The following is a 20,498-nucleotide window of genomic DNA, read 5'->3' on the forward strand; positions in this document are numbered from 1 at the left end:
TTTTCTAGTGCTGTAGAGTCTTGTGTTGCCCAAGATTCTTCTGATAGCGATGTACCATTTCACAGTATGGCGTTCTTGTGGTGGAAAATTAGCACCTTATGTAACAACTACTGAGCCGGGGGTTGGTGGGCTGTGCGAAGATACACACAAAAGTTGTTTTGGTTTCTGGATCAATATCACACGGAAACGGGTGAGGAAGTAAGAGCACGACAGTCATCGGAGCCAAGACTGTACACTGGGGGAGGCAGCTTGTTCACATTTTGTCAACTACTACTCATATATCTGAAGCTAGGTAACGTTTCTAGAGCCAACCACTTGGTTGAACAGATCCACCTTGTCTTCAAAAAAGGGGTCGAAGCGGCTGTTCAGCCACTCGGAGTAACAGCGTTCGACCACCAGGAGCCCAATGTCTTTATCACGACCGGTAAATATTCGAGTTGTCGACGCAACTAATATCCACCGACATGTTCATTGAGAAAAGCGACGCATCGTGATCTCATGACACATAGACTCAGAGGGTTGGAGCTTTCAAGCTACCATTCGATGACCCTCATTCGTACAAAACTGTTCACCTCTTCATACAGCCCCATTTGCTGTCTCACCAGGCTGGAGCTTTCAAGCTACCAAAGGACCTGTCCTCCACTCATGCCAAAAGTCATGTCTTTCCTCTTCTCGTGCCGCGGTAAAAAAACGTCGTATGGTATAGGGGTACGGGGGATGATTGCGTCGATGCTGGATGTCACTGGGAAATCTGGAGTGTTGTGGCGCATATTGCGATCCGTGATGCAAAGCTGTGCTGGGTGTCGCTTGGGAATGTAATATGTGGCGCATCTCGTGATCCGTAAGGATTTGTTGGATTACAGTCGTCGGCCCATCAGAGTATGTAATGATACAGTGGGAAGTTCGACGACGTTAAAGATCGGAATCCTGTCGTCCGTGCATAATTCCTCTGGACGGATTTCCAAAACAAGGCGTTGCAAAAGCAGACAGATTCTACATATCCATAGAGTCGCCTCCGTTGGCAAAGTTGAAGCCGCCTTGAGCACCGTTGGTGCCGAAACCGAACGTGCCGTTGGCGCCCTGTGTTTGAGGAGCCATGCCCTCTTCGGCGTTCTCGTCCTCGTCAGAGAAGTACTTCTCGATGATGTTGTACGACTTCATGTAGATCTCCTCGTTGGCGTTGGTCTGGCAGTCGTGGATCTTCTCCATGCCTCCGCACTCCTCGATGAAAAGGGCGTAGCGGTTGATAGAGTCGGGACCATCACCAGCAGCCTGCTTGTCCAAATCACCGACCTTGAGGATGTTCTCGAGGCCGTCGAGAGCGACCTGGATGATCTTGTTATCGGGGCAGCTCAGAAGGTCGCACAGGGGGCGGATGCAGTTCTGAGAGACCAGGTATCGAATTTGCTCAGGCTTCTGTAAGCCGCCGCTTGTGGCATTGCTAATGGCCCAACAAGCCTCTTTTCTGGTCTTGAGATCGCCGTTCGAGAGCAAGTGGATGAGAGGTGGGATGATGTTTGCGTCGATGACGGACTGAATCTGCTGGCTGTTACCCGCAGTGATGTTCGAGATGGTCCAGCAGGCTTCCTTTCGAATTCCATCCTTGTTTGAGCTCAAGAGCGACAGGAGGCATGGGAGGGCTCCGCAGTTGATGATGACCTGGGTCTGCACGTCGTCTCCCGTGACAATGTTACCGACGGAGCGCAGCGCAGGAGTCTGGACGGAAGTGGATGCGTGCATGAGAAGCTCTACCAGACGACGGGGGATTCCAGCCTCGATAACGGCCTGGATCTTGTCGTTGGAGCCATCGCTGAGGTACGAAATAGCCCAGCAGGCATCGATGAGAACCTCGTCGTCCAAGGAGTACACCAGCTTGGCAAGCACGGGAAGGGCGGGCGCAATCTTTTACGATGTTTTAGCAACGGTCCTTCAACGTGAGCAGTGAAGTGTAGAAGGGTGACTTACGGTGTTCCAGTCGGGTTGAGGGGTCTTGCCTCTGCAAAAGTTGCTCAAAGTCCACGTCGCATTCCGGAGCATGCTCAGCTTACGGCTGTCACCAAGAAGAGCCAGAAGAGGCTTGAGAGCGCCACAACTGAGGACGTAATCTCGGCAGGAGGGGCTGTCACCAGCGATGTTGCCAAGGGCCCAAACAGCCTGCTCTCGCACATCGGGCTCGGGGCTGGCGAGGAGCTCGACAAAGATGGGGACAGCACCGGCTTCAATGACGACCTGGGTCTGGGTGGCAGATCCAGAGGCAATGTTGGTCAAGGCCCAAGCGGCCTCGAACTGGACTAGAGTGTGCGGGGATCGCAGGAACTCTACAAATCGAGAGACGACACCAGTCTTGATGACCTCCTCGATAGGGGGGTTACGTTCTTTCGAGAGAAGCTTCCTGAACTTGGTTGTGGCCTGGATTTGGAGATCGATCTGTTCTGAGAAGACACCTTGGACCATTTGAGGGAGGTCCTCGTTGAGCTGCAGCACGGTTTTTTGGTTAGCGCCGACGAGCTTGGAGTCTGCGATTCCGTGTACGTGTCCATGGAGAAAGTAAAAATACAGACGACGTAGCCGAGAACCTCAGAAGGAACATGTCCCCGACTGAGTGTCCTGGCGAGGCGCATGCATGGTCTTCCAGCAAGACGCTAATGGAAGGTCTGGGGAATGAAGAAGGGCTGGAGAATTAGAGAGCTGAACATACCTGACTCTCGGTAGGCGCAGTGTCATCGTCGCTGTCGGGAGCAGCGCCCAAAGATGCACCAGGTCGCTGGTCACCTGTACCGATACCACGGCGCTTGGCCAGGTTCTCCTCTCTCTTGGCCTTGCGAATCTCGACTTGCTGCTCCTCGCGGCGACGTCGGAGCTCGTCAGGCTTGAAGGTGTTCTTCGCCTTGAACTGAGTTCTGCGATGCTCGGGAATGTACCGGTCAGCCATGGTTGCGATGTGGGATGCTAATATCGCAAAAAAAAAAAGTGATGCTGAACAACCGAGTGCTGTAGTGGCAGAAACTGGCAGTGGCGGTTGCTGTGAAAAAGCAGGGGATTTTGTTTTGGTTCCCTGAGGGAATCCCTAGAAAAAGGCGGGGTGGTTTGTTTTGATTAATGACGGAAAGAGTCTAGAGAAATGATCAATGAAGAATTCTTCACAAGTGGAGACAATCAAGTCTGCTTGTGAATAGTTCCAAGTGGTTACTGCTGTTGGAAATGCAGAGGCACGAGTTGGTGTGTTCAGTGTGATGGAGTAGAAAAAAACTCTAGGTTAGAGTAAGTTACCGCCGTCTCAGGGAAGAGAATACGAATATGTGAGGGGAAGGAACCTTTTGAGCTATGTACGGATCCGTATGATGCTGCAAGTGCCAGGGCGCCCAAGTATGTAGGTTCAGGTTCAGGTTCAGGTTCAGATCATTTAACAGGCCATTCAGTGCACTCCCACGCCTTCTGTTGGCTTCGGCAACGGCAACGGGAGCTGAGCAAGGAATTTGGGGGTGGGGACTCCCTAATAAAGCGAGCGTAATCCATGGAAAGGAAAGAAACGCGGTGGCAACCAACAAGAGGCACACAAAATCGGACAGTCGTCTACAGGTTAGTGCGAGTCGGAGGGGGATGTCATCGCAGAATTGTCTCACATATTTCTCCTGCAGACACGCATAATCCTTTGTAGTCTAGATGCCACAAAGGTCCTTATCGATGCCATTTGAGTCCATGTATCAGATCTCTCATGTCCTGCGACTTGGGCTCATCAGTCCTCACGCAGCTAGAGCTTTGGCTTTTGCTTTGGCCTTCGCTTCGGCTTTGGCTTTCACCTTCAGTGTCCGATCCTCCATCCCCCCGGAAGCGCCCGCCAGTCTCAATCATGGTAACTGTAACTGTAACTGCACTGACATGTGGGAGAACCAACTAAGTCTAACCCCACCTTGCTCATGGTAGAGCGGAGCACAGGCCACATGCTATTAACGAAACTTTTACCCCTCCAATCAGGAAAACGTGACAGCGCGTTCGCCAAGCACTCGCGTACTTTAATTGAATCGCGTTCAACGTGTCACAAGACCACTGCTCCATCTCTATCATCCCCTCAACGACTCTGCATGCTACCCAAAATCTTCCTTCGTATTGTCAAGGTTGGACCATGCCTCCCTATGGGCCCGTGGGCTCCTCCGCTCGCCCAAGGCGCCGATTAGCAGAAAAAGAACTTCCCAAGGGCGTAGTCAAAATTCAAGATATTCTTAATGACGAGATCCAAAAAGGCCGCTTCGTCAGTGTCATTGGCCTTGTCAAGGATATGAGGGCGCCCATGCCTACCAATGGCACAGGTAATCAATAGGCGTTCGTTGCATCTTCACGAACCATAGCTGACATGGCCACCAGACTGGAAATGCACTCTGACCCTGATGGACAAGTCCACCGAGGATGATGATAGAGGACTCATCTTCAACATTTTCTGGCCACAGGAGGACATGCCAAATCCAACCGTTGGTGATGTGATTCTCGTCTACTCCACAAAGGTCTATGAATGGGCACATCATCCCTGTATCATTGCCAACAGGGCTACCGAGATCACTATTTTCCCTGCCTCTGAGATCCCAAGACCACCAAGGTCAGCCGTTGATGCCGCAAAACCGACAAAGTCCAGACAACGGGCTCCTACAGATCAAGAGTGTAAGTACGTCTCTTGGATGTATCACGCAAGCGACAAGTACAAGCTACCCACAGCGGAAGAGTACCAGGTCAACGTCGATCGGTCTTGCAACGTCAAGGACAAGTTTGCCATCCTCAAAGATGCTCGTGAGCACCAGTTTTGTAATCTTGTTGTCCGAGTGGTCAAGGATCCGTACGATATGATGGACAAAGTGACCCTGTGGGTCACTGACTACACAGAGAATGATAACTTCTTCAGGTATACATGGGATGGGAGTGGCATCCCTCAAGGCCAAGACGGTGATCCCTTTGGCTATGTCAATGTTAATGCCAATGCGCTGTCTCGTAGTTGGCCCGGGCCATTCGGAAAGCGCTCCATGCAAGTTACCTGCTTCGAGCCGCATGCTACCCGAGTGAGGGAAGAGGTTAAGGCAGGTGACTGGGTCAAGTTGCAAAACATCCAGATCAAGTTCGGTAACAATGGAAAGAACTTGGAAGGCTATCTCAGAGAGGACAGAGGGAGCTTCGGATCCAGGAAAGCAGTTGAGGTGTTGGAAACCTCGGGTAAGGACCTAATCGACGACCGACTGAAGGAGGCAATCCGACGAAGGCGCGATTACGAAAAAACGGCCAAGGAGCAGAAGAAATCTTTCACGACAAAGGAAGGTAGCGGAAAGCGAAAAGCCGACGACAACCTCGGTGATACGAAGCAGACCGCCAAAGAACGACGAAATGCACAGCGTATGGTCAAGAACAAGCAGCTTGTTCAGGCAGAGAACAAACGGGAAGCGCTCTTAGGGCTGAATGAAGTTATCAAATGCGAAAGTCTAGACGAGCCTGTATCCCCGCTGTCCACCATTCTGGAGCCCGTTGTTTACAATACAACCTTAGACGAAGTACCAACTTCCATTTCACTACCTTTCACAAATGCGAAATACCGTACCCACGTCCGTGTGGTTGATTATCGGCCACGAAAGCTCGAGAATTTTGCCACATGGAGAAAGGTCACCGAGTACGACATGCTATCAGATTTTGGTGGTAGTTCAGCTTCAGAATCTGACGATGATCAAGGAACACTGGATGGATTCACTGGAGAGAAGGTTTGGGAATGGCATTTCGCACTTCAGCTGGAGGAAGCTGGATCCAAGGCAGGCAAAAACGGACCAGCAGGGCGACTCTGGGCAATGGTGAACAATAAGGATGCACAATGCCTGCTAAATATGGACGCTTGCGACCTCCGCGCAAATCCAGACGAGCTGTCTACTCTGACAGAGCAGCTCTTCAAGCTCTGGGGCAACCTCGAAGAACATAAAGAGCATGAGTCGAAGACACAAATCCAGTCGCGTAGACGACTGGCGGCAAATCAGGCACCACCTGACAGTTCGGATGACGAGAACATAGACGGCCGCCAAGACGGTGACCCAAAACCGGCCGCCGGGGTGCTGTCAAACAAGCCGTTTACTTGTTGTCTTAGACAATATGGTATCGAAGTTCCGGAAAGCGACCCAAAGAAGTGTGATGCAACGAAGGGAAAGCGTTACCAGCGCATGTTCGGCCTTTTCGGGACAAAGATTAGTTGATCGCGCGTTTCCCTGTTTATGTTGCGAGGTTTGAGGCGAGATGTATTACGTCTTATTCGCATGGTCAGTTCGGAGTCTGGTGCTGCAAGAAATATGTTTGATCATGGTTCGGCGACAAAGAAACTTGTATTAATGATACCCTCTATTATATTCAAGTCTCGATTTGTTCGGGATCAACGTATATTACGTCGCGCGCTGGTCGCGATTGGCGCTTATCCTTTTACGTCCCGCTGTGCGTGTAGATGGTAGTTGCGCAGTCCCTCACTGCACGTGTTGGATGATCTGGTGGATGATCTGACGAATGATCCGAGACATCTCGGTTAGCTGGTCGTGACCAATCCCGGAGCCCCTCCGCCCTGCAACACCGCGAAAGCTTGTTAGCCAGAAATGTCGACACTCCCACCCACTTTCTTCAAGATGAACGGTCATTTCTCTTCACAACCGTGAGACTATTGGGTTCTCATATTCTTTAGATTTTTTTTTTATCTTGTGTTTTTCTTTTAGATTATTGTAACATCGGATGCTATGTATCATCCAAACTTTATAATACCCGCTCATCTGAGTGAGAAAACATAAATTTTCACGGGGTATCGTCGACAAACAAATCACCCAGCGTCTGCTGCTGCTGCTTCCCTCCTTGCAATGCGCCGCCCGCCGCCTTCTCCGACCGGCCCCTCTCCATGGCATCCCTGAGCCTGGCGTCGAGCTCGCGGTCCAGCACCCCGATGCGCGCCCTCTCGTGGCCGGCGCGCTGCGGATCCCACAGCTCGCGCCAGAAGCCCCTGCGGCCGACCAGGCCCTTGCGCTCCGCCCACAGCGCCCGAAAGTCGTCGAGCCCGGCGGCCCCGGGCCCCGGGAAGCAGACCCCGTACATGCGGCAGAAGGCCTTCCACTCGACGGGGCAGTCGGTCGGCCGGCCCTCGAGGAACAGGTAGCTCCACAGCCGCTCCCAGATGCGGCCCACGATGTAGTCGCTCCAGTCCGTCTCGACGAGCCAGCGCTGCGTCTGCGCGTACGCCTCCCGGGGCCGCGACCGGATCGCCTCGCGCGTCACCGCGAACTGGCTGCAGCAGGGCCCCGCCAGGATCTCGGGCACCTCAGCCTCGTCGCCGAAGTTGGCCCGGAACGCCGCCGCCATCCACGGCTCCTCCTGCTTCACCGACTCCTCGACCGACTTGGTCGTGTTGATCCAGTCCGGGCACGCCTGGTACCAGTTGACGCGCAGGTTGGCGTAGCCGCGCTCCGCCACGGCCGCCAGGTCCAGGTTGGACAGGGTGAAGAGCATCGAGTCCCACAGCTCCGCGTCCGTGTGCCACGGCTGCTCGTCGGCGTGCACGAAGATGGACACGTCCGGCAGCGCGTCGTAGAAGTCGTGCAGGTACGTGTGGTACATGAGCGCCTCGCGGCCCTTGGGCACCGGCGGGTGGTACTGCGCCGTGGGCTCGTCCGAGACGTAGCGGACGATGTTCAGGTTCGGGATCTGCAGCCGTGAGGTCCACGATATGTCTTCCGATGCGATGGTCGCGATCACCAAGTTGACGCTGAGGTTGCTCTGCTGGCTGTAGGGGTAGGCTGCCAGGTCGATCGGTGGGACTCGATGCTCCGCGGCTATGGTGGGATCCGACGGGGGGGACAAGGCGCTGGTGATGGGCTGGAAGAGTCCGCTGCGGATGGCTGGGACGAGGTGGTACAGCCACATCAACACCGACGGCAGCAGTATGATGGTGAGCAGTAAGCTCTTCTTGTTAAAAGGGAGTAGGACGCAGGGCCCACGACGGACAAGTGACGTGATCATATTAAATCATAGTCAACATATAGGCGTCAATATTCCTGTTTGTGGCCGATTTCTACGCTGTGTCGTGAACAGCGTCGTCTGGGGAGCTGGTATCAATAACCAATCGGCCGCGCGTCCATTATCTGGGAACAGGCGAGTCTATACAATTAGGCCAAAGAGAGAGGAAAATAAAACCCAATTAAACAAAAAGAAGGAGTAACAGTAACAGCGCGAATTATCCCACTTGCTTCGTCAGGCAACAGGATTTCCTCCACACGATTACATAGCATTGACAGCGACGATCAGGGCCCAAAGAATGGATCAAGGGAAGAGGCATTGCCATGGTCGAGCTTGGTCCTCCCCAGACGGCGATCCGTACTCGTGGTCCACTCGCTCGGTCGGGAAAAGGGTGCCCATCCCCAACGTCCCACCATGGCTGAATCGTCATGCGTCAAGGAGCATCGCAATGCCCCCCTAAAGTAAAGTTCTGCTTTGGAAGGGCTTGGTGTTGAACGGTGGAGCGGGCCGTACTAGCAATTAGCAGTCACGTGACGTTCCATAGAAGTTTCTGCAAGTATCTCTTTGGAGTGCCAAGAATCAGCTACAGAAGATACACATGAATACATCACCGAATATGTACTTGCCACTACCTAGTTGTCTGACACTTGGTGCTCCGTGGACTGTTTTCTTCCCCCTGGTTGCTTGCGCTAAGTGAGGCTAGAGTGGACAACAGGCCAAGAAGTCCACTTTTAACGCATGGTCGCACTAACAACAATCAATTGAAACAAGGCACATCAATGCAATTGGTCAGAATCCCAAATAACAACGGTTAGCCATTAGGGGTCCCCATTCCACTCGACTCCATCACACATCTCGTAAAGGATCTATTTTAAGAACGATCACAAACTGCTGTCCGTGATTCTGTTGCTCTGTATGAACAACACCAGGGATTTGCACCGTGTCCGTATATATAGTGCACAACGCACGGCCAAGGCCAGCGACTGTCTCCTGAGGACTTGGTGTTTCCCAAGCTCAGCTGCCCTAGCTTGCCCAGCTCCAGCCGGCCAAGCCAATTGTAGCCGTTCTCCGCCCATACGATTCGTGCGGCTGCATTGCACAATATACGGTGCGTGCAGTTATGCGCAAGGGAAACTGCGCCGCCCTCGCATCATACAAGAGGAGGCTCTCTGAACATCACGCGACCCCGCAAGCACGTTAGGCAACCATATAAGGGCTCGCCTGTAGACAGAAGTTTGTGTTGGTTGTGGTTACAAACGGGCCAGACTTTCCCAATTGTGTAGCGACGTGCCAATGTGGTACCGCGTGATCGGGTGACAGCCCCCGAAGCATCGACGGAGAGAGGAGAGCCAAAGTGTTTGATGGTGTCAATCGTTCCTTTGTCAGGGGCATCGACAATCGGGATAAGTTTCAAAAAGCATGGCGGACCTGCGTGATATTGTCATCATTACGTCCCGCGGTGAAAGTGGTTGCTGCTTTCGCAGTCACCGGGCCCAAATCTCGTCCCGGACACAAAATGTCAAGGCTTGAGGACCTAGGTGTTTCGGTCTTCAAGAACGCAAGTAGTTATTCATACATGAAAAAATTGAGCGAGAAAAATTGCGAAGCTCGGGCTGTCATGTTAGACCAACACTATGATACGGCCCGCACCAGGCCTATCAGCAATCCGCTTCTTTACAATCCTATACTCCGTTCGTGACAGCAATAATTATTTGACAGAACTTCCAAAGCAATAAATCCCTAGTCGCCAATCACACTATCTTCATCCATGGGCTCTGGCGGCCTCTCATCATCCTCATCGTCCTCTATGGGGTCATCAAGCAATTCCCTGTTTCGTAGATCCTGTTCTGTCCCTTCTTCAGGCTCATCAGCGAAAGGGTCTTCCACATCATCATCCTCTACAACGAGTTCTGCGCTCTTCATAGGTTTCAGCGCCTCCTTCTTCCTGGAGGCAACCTTTTTCTTGTTCTCTCCCCTCACTTCCTTGAGATGATCCTCATCTAGAAAGGCAGCTACCTCCTTGAAACTATGACCCAGCTTGGTCTTGTTACGCAGAATTCGCTTTCGCAGCTTTCCGGCGTGGGGACCTGTTGCATCGAGGACCTTGGCCAGTATGCCGAGGACAAGCTTGCCAGTCAGATCGCAAAGGATCTTCTCAGCTTTGAGCTCTGCAGCTTGGCGTTCTTGCTCGGTAAGTTCTTCGTCCTCGTCATCCTCTGGTGGGGCCTCATCGTCGACTGGATCCTCGTCATCTGCCACTGGGTTTAGGTGCTTGTGAGACCGTTGAGCGTATGCACGCTCCGCAGCATCGAAAATGGGGATGACTTCGGCAGGGATGAGACCGGAAGGAAGCTCGTCCAACAAGGGCTTCAGCTTGGCATACTTGGCCGCTTGTGGCCCTTGCAGATATGGTCGAAGGAAGACGAATAGCCCACCAATGTCGCAGGCCGTTCCGGTGGCGGAGAGTCGGAGGTCGTCGTTGAAACCTCGAGAGGAAAATGTGTGGATCAGATTCTTCACAAATTCCTTGCGCAGAAGTACAAGTCGATCAGCCTCGTCATTTGGGATATCCTCCTCATTCTGCAGTGCAGTCTTTAACGATGCGACCTTCCACATAAAGTAGACCAGGCAAGACTTGATGGCAAACGCCACGACTTCATCTTCTGGATCGTCCAGGGCATCGTCAGGTTCTGTGAGCAAACCCCGATGCACGATGCCGACTAGAATCTTGATGATCGGGTCGTTGAAGTCTTCGGCAGTACCTGGTGCTTCAAGAATCTCAACACAATCGGAAATAGCTGTCAATTTGCTGACCTTTTTCAGCACATTGGCGAGCTCTGCTAATGCAGCTCGATCGAGATTCCCGCGCACGGACAACTCGCATGTCTTCTCAAAGTTCCTTAACGAATTGAGGCTGTTGTCCCAGAGACTTGTAAGTTTGCTGTCAGCAAGTTCTTCTAGCTCGTCATAGCGCCTTGCGTGCAGCAGTGCCGCCGCTGCCTCGTTCAAAACAGCTTGATCCACGTGGCGGTTGAACTGTGCAGTGACTGCATCAAGTAGCTTGTCGTATACCGCAGAATTTTGCCGTAATTGTTGGAACACATCTAGGTCGAGGTAGTGTTCTAACCGAAGTACAATGCTGGCAACATGAGGATCTGATCCGTACTTGTTCAAGAGTTTTGGTATAGCCTCCGCCAGCTGAATACCGATGTCTTCATGCCCGTCATTATCCAGCCGACCAGGTCGTCTTCTTGTACCATCGTGTTGGCCGCCTTGAGTAAGGCTCTCCTTTACAGCACTGGCGAGCACCTCGATAAGGATTGCCTCCTCCTCCGAAGAAGGAGCAACCGCTTTACGAGTTGCTGCTTCTATTGAGTTCGTCTTTGACCTGGACCTGGATTTTGAGCTGGTGGTGTGATCGAATAAGAGATAACCAGCCAAGCTCTGCCAATTGCTGATCTCCGGCATCTTCTCAAAAAGCGCTTGAGTTGCCAGCGCAATCCGTGATTCTGGAATGTTGGCGTTGACAACATCCGCGGCCACATCAATACCATGTCGTATTTCGTCTTGCTCCTGGTCTAGTTGCGCATTGTAGACTGCCAAATTCTCTGCCAAAGCCTTGATGTTGATCCAGCCTTTGTGCAGAGAGTCGTGATCTGCATCGTCGTCGTCTCCAAATACCTCGTCAATAGCATCACTGCCGCCTATTTCATCAATCTTATTGACGATCACTTCCTGTATTAGGTCTACAAAGAAAGGAACAACGGCTTTGCGGATTCTAGGCTCCGCTTCGAAGAGGAGCTTGCAGATACTATCCACCTCCTCAGGCTCAAGCATACCAGATGCGCGTAGAACATCAACGACACTGATGGCTGCGACCCGCACCGAAAGATCGTGGTCCTTGGTTGCCATCTCCACCAGTCGGGGCCGGAACCTGTCGATGAAGTGAGCTAGTTTCTCGGCATCACGTTTGAGCACGCGACCGAGCTGCTTCAGCACCTCCAGGCGTGTAGTTGGGGCTACATCGGACAGAAGCCATCCCAAGTATCTCAAGTATTCTGGCGACATGTACACTGTAGGCAATGTGCAGATCCAGTTTCCCAGAGCCTCAATGCACTCGGCGCGGATTTTGGCGTCAATATCACGGTAACGGTGGACAAAGATAATATCAAAAAACTCCTTGACCTTCTCGTCGATCAACTGACGGTTCTGATTCGCGGTGTCAAGCGCTTTCTGAGTGGTTGCGAGCAAGCCCTTGTTCTTGCCTCTCCGGTTGGACTCGGCCTCGAGCGCTTGGTTGGATTTTGTGATTCGGTCATCCAGCTGCCTGGTGACGGTGATCATGGAGCCGAGTAACGCAAGACCGATGGTTGTGGCTGTATGCCGGAAGGGTCGGAGGGAGGAGGAGGACATGATGCCCACCCAACGTTGGATGTTGTCCAGAAGCTCTTCATTGTCCTGATAGAGAGTGTCTGTCTGGTGCAGCAAACTGATGAGGGAGTCAAAAAAGGCAATCAGCTGTTGACGGAAGTCCTTGCTACTCTTGGCTCTAGAAATCAACGGGTAGTCGGATATGCTTGTCTGGAAGTCTAAGTTAGCGATCCTGGAGTCCTTGTGTTTGAGTCATGGATCTGTATACCTGTTCGTAAGCCTCTTCCAGCTCAGACAGTTTGTTTGCCGAGTTCTCCGGGTCACGAATGTCGTCCTCTGTCAGAGACTGGTCACAACCTGTCGCAAGCAAGATGCAGTTAATCAGGTCTGTGAGTGCAGCAGCATCGTTTTCGAGGTATCGCTGGAACCAATGTGCAGCAACGTCGTCGGAGGAGTCGCCAGAAGTGAAGATATCAGCTGTAGAGAGTGAAACCTTGTCAGTGCATGTTTTCTCCCCTCCAGCGTCAGGGCCTGCTCTGCCCTTTACGTTGAACAACTCACCATACAGACCATCGCCGTCCTTCCTCGCGATTGCGACGCGCACAGTCTTCTTGGGTCGGTGTTGTAATCTGATGGCTGGGGCCTGGGTTGCCGGCGCTGAAGGTTCAGCTTCGGCCGGTGCAGTGCCATTGATCTTGGGCTTCTTCGCGGCTGGCTTCTTGGACCTGGACCTGGACTTGGCCTTGGGCTTTGGGGCCAAGTCCGCCTCGCTTTCCTCAGCGGGCTCGTCGTCGCTGGCGTCTTCCAGGGAATCTTCTGGCTCTTGGTTCTCAGCATCTTCGTCGTTGTCGTCGCGTGCGCGCTTGCGTCTGGACGAGGCGGTGGCGTCGTTCTGGATCTCCTCGGTGAACTTCTTAGGAGCTCGCACGACGCGTCCGGAGCGACGGCGCGCCTCACCGGCAGAGGGCGTTGGAGTCGCGTTGTTATCTTCACTCTCCATGAGGGGCGCTCTTTCTGTCGACATCTACATGAATGTTCAGAGAAATGCGACCATATCTTTGGCGACGATAGGCCGGCAACAGTAATGACCTGGTGTGGGTGGTTGAGCGCGTTCAGGTTTCGGGGTCGGGATGTCACTGGTGGGTCAACAGCTTAGCACCAAAAGGCACGACAAGGTAACCTGTTGATCCTTGGAAGTTTGGAGTTCGTGGGTTGCGACCAGCATTGTTGGCGCGCTAGTGCTGCACGGTATTCCTTTTCATTTTCATGCCTTGTTTCTCAGGCCATAATCATGTACCACCCGACAAGAGAGACTTTCTTATGTCTTCAACCTGTGTGCGGGTCCGTAACCGACGTACGGTAGTCCACATCATGATGTTCCAGGCAGAATTGTGATTTCTGATGCCCGAGCAAAGCGATACATACCAAACTCGGCCGAGTAACTAGTCTAGTCCAAGGTTACTAGATACATTCGTTGCGAACTGCACGGCTAGCTTTCAAATAAATATGCACATATAAATCCTAAGGCGCTGGACTGCGATCTCCGAGTCCACTCGCCTTGCCTGCTCTACCTCCAGAGCGCCCATCGCGCCCACCTCTTTTGCTGCTTCTGTCGGCTCTGGAGTCGGTGCCGCGGATCTCGCTTGACTCATCGAGAGGCGGCCTGCCAGCTTTGCGCACCGCTCGCTCTTCGTCAGTCGCATCCCACAGATTCTCCACATCAAGCAGCCGGCAAAACTCGCGCGTCTGTGGATTCGTGTACTCGTCCGGCTGCCGGTCCACGCTCTCAGGGTCCCCCGGCATGTGAGGGGGCGCGGTGACGGAGAAGTTCTCGGGGATCTCCAGCCTGTCCTTCCGCACGATGTTCTCCTCGACCCACCTTCGCTCCTTGTCGACCATGGGCCGATATACGGCCTCACCCAGATCGGGCGGCGTGGGCTCACCCCGCTTCCCGATCTTGAGGGACGTATGAAGCGCGCGGGTTATGGCTAGCCACTCGGGGTCGTACTGTAACCGAAGATCGGTGCTGCGTTGCTGGGTAGGGGCCAATGTGGGTAGAATGTCAATAGCCTCTAGGAATTCACGCCCCGGGAGGGGCTTGTCCAGAGCCATGAAGCGTGTTACCGTGTTGGTGATCGTCGCGGGCACTGGAAGGACTGCGGGCTTCTGAGAAGGTGCGAAAAATGCGCGAAGTTGGGCTCGTTGTTTTCCGGATTTCGTGCTGACTTGTGCAGTATTGGAATTATCTGGGGCGGTCACAATCGCGTTCGTGTCTGCGGGCCTCGGGCCGTCGACGTTCTCCGCACGGGCTGGCAGGAGGTCAAACACAACTGGCCCGGCAGCGTTCGATTGGGTCCCACCATCGTCTAAGTGGTCGATACTCGTAGATACCGCAGCAGTATCGTCCACATCAGTAGTCGTTTCAGTGCCCGGTGGGGGATACGACTTGACTGCAGTGAATTTGCAGTGCATGTGTGCCGAGAACCAGTAAGGCGGTCTCAACCGGTCCATCAAATCAGCGGCTGCGGGATTCCCCAAGGTGCCTGTCGTGCTATCACGTCTGAATTGCGGCTTTCTTCTAAGCAGATCTTCCAAGTCCCCGAAACGTTCAATGAGATTAGGCCAGTCATGACTTATACCTATATCGACTTGATCTCTGATAAGCATCAACTTGCGTACGTCAATCTCCCGCACATGATAGAAACCCTTGATGTCACCAAGGTTGAATGGCAGGCGTTCGAAATGCGGCTTATAAAAATCAACATCCTTCCATATACCGCTTATGCCCGCGATGCGGATAGGGCCATAACGCAACACATTAGCAGCACCGAGATAGTAAATATTCGGGGCAACCCAGCCGCCGTAATAGAGCTCCCAAAGATAGGAGCTCGCTTCGTGATTACCGCCAACGAAGATGGTCCGGATCGGGGCCTTCGCCTCCCCGCTATAGTACGCAGGGAAGTCACCCAAGCGTCGGTACCTGGCCGGGACTGACATGACCGTCAAGTCGGCTGCATTGCGCGCCGCTTGGAAGTCGCCCCCGATAATCAAGAGGTCGATCTTATCCCACCCCTTCGCTTCGGCGGCCTGCTGGGCCGCTGTGTATATCAAGCTTAGCAAGCCGTGACCCTAACTTTGCGTCAGAATGAAAGGCGCAGATCGACGGGCATTGTCCTCGAGCACTTACACAGCCCGCAACTACAATCCGAACACCTCTTATTTCAACTGTTCTTCCTGGCTCCATTCTTTGCAGAAATCCCGGGCGTTTTACGCCCTGTTAGAGCAGTGACCTGGCAAGATCACTTAGACGTACGGTAGATCGCCGAAGATCGAGGTCAAGTTCTGATACAAATATTGCCTTGTCACAACTAAGTGTTACCGAAGCCGAGCTACAACTAGAACTTTGAACAAGATTATCACTCGCGTGACATATGGGTATTTATAGTATTTCCATCGCTGCCTATATGCTCAATTTCGTAATGGCTTTTCTACGCCTATGTATCGTGACTCACTGTGATCACCCCGCAGTTGAATTTGTGAATCATTCGGTTAGTCCAAATCCTCAGTTTTTACGATATAGCCTGGAGAAAGGAAATAAATAAAAGGTATAACATCAACAAGAGGTTTAATTATAAATAAATAAATAGAGGTTCTTATTATAAATAATCAGCCTTTTTATCTAGTAATATAGCCTCACCTGTAGTTTGGCGCCAAGGAATCGGGTTTGTCCCAACGGTAGGGGTCTGATTGGAGCGACGGGCGGGCCTGGTGGGGATGATTAGAGGAGTCGAAGCGGACGCCTCGACCATGGCACAAGAATTGCACGCTGTATTCTCTCTCTAATCTGCGTTTCGAGTTGATATCAATATTGTTATTCATGTCGATTGTTCTCATTTTAAGATGTTACAGCAGGAACCACTGATATAAAATGTGTCATTGTGCGACGATCTAGACCATGAACTCTCCTTTTCCCAAATCTTCGTCCGTTGCCGGAGAAGGGCGCATCGTGGTCGGGCCTTCGCCAACCAAGGTCCCCACGCTAGAGAGTATAACATATCAATACCCGCTCAAACTCATCTCGCCTTCATTCAAAGCCGACCAGAAGAGTGTTCTGGTCTTCCTGCTCTCCTACGGTGGTGGACTGGTCGGAGGCGACCAGGTCAACCTCGCGGTTGACCTGCAGCCGGACACAAGACTGTCCCTAGCTACGCAAGGCCATACCAAGATCTTCAAACCGACGTCCCCTGGCATTGTCACGGGACAGAAGATGACGGTGGAGATCCTCGACGGTGCCGGTCTGTGTCTTTTGCCCGACCCAGTGCAACCATTTGAGGGCAGCAACTACGAGCAAACTCAAGTCTTTACTCTCCAGGGCACGGCGTCCTTGTGCATGCTTGATTGGGTCACCCATGGGCGCTCGGCACGCGGTGAGAACTGGGATCTGGACAGATATACGGGGCGCAATGAGGTGTGGGTACCGAGTCCAGCCAAGAATCTTAAAAACAGGCTGTTGGTGAGAGATACCGTCATCCTTGATGGTACCCCGAAAGCGGCGCGGTCGATGCCACTTCGAGATACGATGCATCAGAATGCCGTCTTCGGTACGCTACTGCTGCGCGGCCCCCTGGTAAAGTCCTTGAGCGACTTCTTCCTGTCCGAATTCGCTGCGCTCCCGAGGTTAGGAGGAAGGGACTTTCGCACCGCAAAGGAAAAGGAGGAAGAGGCGGCACGGTCGCGGTTAGAAAAGTGGCGCGCAGCCAGAATCCGGCAGGAGGCTACAGACCGAGTTCTGTGGTCTGCGGCAAATGTCAGGGGCTGCGTGGTGGTCAAGTTCGGAGCTTCCACTGTTGAAGCTGGCCGGAGCTGGATCGGCTCAATGCTTATTCAGGAGGGCAGTATCTCTTCGAACTTCGGCGACGATGCGCTGATGTGTGTACGATGAACAAGAGGAGGGCTTATACCTTCGAGCTTGTAGACTCGATATATCTCGCTCCCTTTCAGCTTCGTCACCACCATGGTTGTTGTAAGTGAGCTTGACCAGCGCAGTTCTGCTTCATGTTCCAACCCCGCGTAATGATGTAAGTGAGCATGCAAATTGGACGTTGTCTTCGACGCGTCGGTGTTGGTTGGAAATACAGAAGCAACCTCAAATGGAAGCTCTCTGTTCTGCAATATCAAGACTTAACATACCGTCTGCTAAAAAGAAGTTGATGGAGTCTCGTAGATGGGGGAGATATACATGACAATGCTACGCAACGCTCCCCGCAACAGCGCGGCACCCGAACGGCAATACTAGCTGGATATATACGAGCAGCATAGAGCTAAATCAACAGCGACAAAAGTACACTGCATGACGCCGTATCAAGACTTGAAGGATATTTCGTCATAATTTCTGTCTTAAATCTTCAATTTGTCTACAAACCTGCTAGAAACCGGAGGCTGGTAGAACTTATGTGATGAATATGCATCGCTGGCATACCTTTGAATGCGTGTTATGTGAACCAGCCTTTGCTCCCGAACACCATGCCTGACTTCGTCGTAATACAGTCTAAAATGAATGCCGCGACTCAGATTTAATTTTAAAAGGAAAAAAAAAATTGTGAAGAAAAAAAGAAATAAGGAGGGAAAATGAAGAAATCCAAATCCAAAGGCCGGATCCGTGAACTACCCGCAATAACTTCGCAGAGGCGGTCTATAGTCCTGACTCCCGCCCTACAGGGCCAATCCTAGAATGCGCGCTGCTTTTTCGTTGTTGCCGTATTCACTAGCCCTAGTGGGCGGACTATCTGGTATAGACAATTGCTGGCCTTCCGAGTCCAAATACTCCGTGGGGTGAGCCCATTCGCCAGCCATTAGTGAGCGTCGCTTCTTCTTGATGTTTCCCTGGCTTGCCTGCTTGGCAGTGATTTCAGGTCGGGTTGTCCGTGCCTCCGGAACATTCTGAGAGATACTGTGGGTGTTCTGAGTTGCAGCCAGCGGCGACTTGACGCGGGCGACCACTTGAACTGGGAGGCTGTTAGGCTCCGTAGGCTTTGTGCGGCTGTTGGTGGGAATCAGAGGACCAAATGATCGTTTCTGTGGCTCCTGTTCCGCCGCCGGCGTCGCGAGGCCGTTGTCGGGGATAGTAGGCGCGGGTTTCTCGTTAGTGGTGAGACCTTTCTTGGTTGCGAAAGCCGAGGAACGCTTATGATAGGGGTCCTTCTCGGAAAAGCCATCTTCAATGGGGTGAACCATGACTGACTGGCGATGAATAGTCAAGATGGAGTTTGTAGGTACATTCACCCAATTCTCTGTGGCTTGATCAGTGAAAGTCAGATGGCGCATTGTTTCAGTGCTGCTTACCTCGCTCAAACGTCAGGGGCTCACTGGCGACGAGTACGACATCGGAGCCCTTGTCGCGTCGCTCCATCTGATAGTCACGGCCTTGCGAGACATCATTGGGGGATGGCTTGCTCTCCCATTGCGTTCCGGATGAATAGTACAAGCTTGCAGCTTCGTCTGTCTTACTGCTCACATATCTGGTGCAGACGACGCTGTGACCGTCGGTGACAGCAAAGTTGAGCAAACTGCGTGTATCGACATTTTCGCTTTGGACGACGCTTTCGGATATGCTCATAGTAAGCTCGTTGATGATCTCGATGGTCTGCAAAAGAGCCTTTCTCAATATAGAGGGGCTGAATCCTTCTTCAGGTTGCGAGCTGGGATCAAGGCCCAATCTTTCCAGCCTGTCGAGAAACAAGGCAAACGACCATTCGCTGTCGGTGCCTCCTTGAACGGAGAGGTACCACTTGTCGTGCAGTTTCTCGCCAAGTCTTCTCTTGATGTACTTCCATCCTCCCAGCCCACCATTGTGCATAAACATTAGGCTGCCATGGTAGAAGGGATGGCAGTTGTCCTCAGTGACAGAGCCTTCGGTGGTGGCTCGGACGTGGGCAAATACCAATCGTGATGCTGTCTTGGAGGCGATGCGGGTGAGGTTGGTGCAGTTCCATGCGGGAATGACGGAGGTGAAAAGACAGGGAGCAGCGCCTAGTTTCGGGTCTGTATACCAGCCGATGCCAAAGCCATCGGCATTGTTTTTACCTCGGGTTGTGTCCTGCATCAGCAACCATGTGTCAGCATCTGGTGCAACTTGGGTTTGGGTACGGGGCCGGGGCCGCTTACAAGTCGTAACCGCGAGTCGAATGATTGTTTGAGGATCGAATGTGTGGGATCTAAAATGAGCTTCGAGAGCAGAATCTCGTCGCTGCCTCGGTACAGCTGCAAAAGCAATGGCAATGAGCAAGTGGGCAGCGTTGGAGGGGGGAGATCGCGTGACTAGGTTGGGTACTCACCAGAAATCGACACATGGCGATGGCGGCGAGACGTGTATTTCAGCTTGGCCTTTATTTCCTCTGTTCACGGGAGACTCGTTGTCATGCTAAGATTTTCAGAGGCCCTCTTTATGTTGCCATGTGTGAGGAGAGAGTGCTGGTATTTTGCGCACTCCAATCCAGATTGTGTTGGTTGTTTTTCTTCTTCTTGGAGTGAGCTGTACTCAAGACTATCGGTCAGTTTTCGGCGAGGACCCTAAAGGTTGAGCTGATGACGCGAGATTGGCCATGGATTTGTCCTTTGTCCTTGTCCTGGTCCTGGTCCTTGTCTAAGAAGACTAAAAGACCCTCGCCTGACTAACAGTAAACCCCTGGAATGCAGCGCATGGACCATGGACCAGCACTCCGTTTCTGGACCTCCAAAGGCTGAAATGGGGCTTCAAATGCTGTCAGCTAGCTTACTTGTAAGTATGCACTTACTTAATAGTGGGGTTGGCGTCTGCTACGACCTCCAGAGCCCAGACTATTAAGAGCAGGGATCAACGGTAATATACATTGTAGGTAGGTGGTATTCATTCATTCTTTCTTTCGCCCTTTCCAGAGCACAAGCAAATCTGATTCATTCCCAAAGACCTTGCTCACTACTTCTAGTGTCGCCACCATACTACATCCCATGGCGCCGTTAGCAATCGCGACACGTGGGCGCGATTGCTGCCGATCTCGTCTGACGTTCAGCAGCATTGATTTGAAACATGATCATGGATAGCCTTGCAAAATGCGCGTACAACAAAACGTGGGCGACGGCAAATG

At 52.4% G+C, this 20,498-nt stretch overlaps 7 protein-coding genes across 7 annotated transcripts; 2 read left to right on the plus strand and 5 right to left on the minus strand.

The window, feature by feature from the left end:
• Positions 1–906: 906 nt before the first annotated feature.
• Positions 907–2,567, minus strand: BKA67DRAFT_374629 (armadillo-type protein). The gene is made up of 2 exons (XM_046096511.1): positions 1,966–2,567; positions 907–1,902 (listed from the first exon to the last, which is right to left on the minus strand). Exons 1-2 carry the CDS (start codon positions 2,452–2,454, stop codon positions 994–996), a joined length of 1,398 nt encoding a protein of 465 aa, XP_045955355.1. The 5' UTR covers positions 2,455–2,567; the 3' UTR covers positions 907–993.
• A 1,556-nt stretch (positions 2,568–4,123) lies between these two features.
• On the plus strand, positions 4,124–6,212 carry BKA67DRAFT_521865 (telomere-binding alpha subunit central domain-containing protein; the record flags this gene model as incomplete). The annotated part of the gene is made up of 2 exons (XM_046098319.1): positions 4,124–4,307; positions 4,363–6,212. The coding sequence occupies 2 exons, from the start codon at positions 4,124–4,126 to the stop codon at positions 6,210–6,212; spliced, it is 2,034 nt and encodes a 677-aa protein (XP_045955356.1).
• Positions 6,213–6,792: 580 nt separating this feature from the next.
• Positions 6,793–8,007, minus strand: BKA67DRAFT_538861 (uncharacterized protein; the record flags this gene model as incomplete). The annotated part of the gene is made up of 1 exon (XM_046100535.1): positions 6,793–8,007. The coding sequence occupies one exon, from the start codon at positions 8,005–8,007 to the stop codon at positions 6,793–6,795; it is 1,215 nt and encodes a 404-aa protein (XP_045955357.1).
• Positions 8,008–9,570: 1,563 nt separating this feature from the next.
• BKA67DRAFT_374681 (uncharacterized protein) lies at positions 9,571–13,561 on the minus strand. The gene is made up of 3 exons (XM_046096512.1): positions 12,937–13,561; positions 12,644–12,852; positions 9,571–12,585 (listed from the first exon to the last, which is right to left on the minus strand). Exons 1-3 carry the CDS (start codon positions 13,397–13,399, stop codon positions 9,745–9,747), a joined length of 3,513 nt encoding a protein of 1,170 aa, XP_045955358.1. The 5' UTR covers positions 13,400–13,561; the 3' UTR covers positions 9,571–9,744.
• Positions 13,562–13,666: 105 nt separating this feature from the next.
• BKA67DRAFT_576042 (lariat debranching enzyme, C-terminal domain-containing protein) lies at positions 13,667–16,115 on the minus strand. Its single transcript, XM_046103541.1, has 2 exons — positions 15,563–16,115; positions 13,667–15,504 (listed from the first exon to the last, which is right to left on the minus strand). Exons 1-2 carry the CDS (start codon positions 15,617–15,619, stop codon positions 13,897–13,899), a joined length of 1,665 nt encoding a protein of 554 aa, XP_045955359.1. The 5' UTR covers positions 15,620–16,115; the 3' UTR covers positions 13,667–13,896.
• Positions 16,116–16,200: 85 nt separating this feature from the next.
• Positions 16,201–17,725, plus strand: BKA67DRAFT_576044 (UreD urease accessory protein). The gene has a single exon (XM_046103542.1). The coding sequence runs from the start codon at positions 16,331–16,333 to the stop codon at positions 17,315–17,317; it is 987 nt and encodes a 328-aa protein (XP_045955360.1). The 5' UTR covers positions 16,201–16,330; the 3' UTR covers positions 17,318–17,725.
• Positions 17,726–18,087: 362 nt separating this feature from the next.
• Positions 18,088–19,724, minus strand: BKA67DRAFT_594248 (nucleophile aminohydrolase; the record flags this gene model as incomplete). Its single annotated transcript, XM_046105032.1, has 4 exons — positions 18,088–18,665; positions 18,718–19,471; positions 19,540–19,635; positions 19,710–19,724. 4 exons carry the CDS (start codon positions 19,722–19,724, stop codon positions 18,088–18,090), a joined length of 1,443 nt encoding a protein of 480 aa, XP_045955361.1.
• Between the last annotated feature and the right edge of the window lie 774 nt (positions 19,725–20,498).

The sequence above is a fragment of the Truncatella angustata genome, assembly GCF_020726525.1.
Source record: "Truncatella angustata strain MPI-SDFR-AT-0073 chromosome Unknown BKA67scaffold_7, whole genome shotgun sequence".
NCBI lineage: Eukaryota > Fungi > Ascomycota > Sordariomycetes > Amphisphaeriales > Sporocadaceae > Truncatella > Truncatella angustata.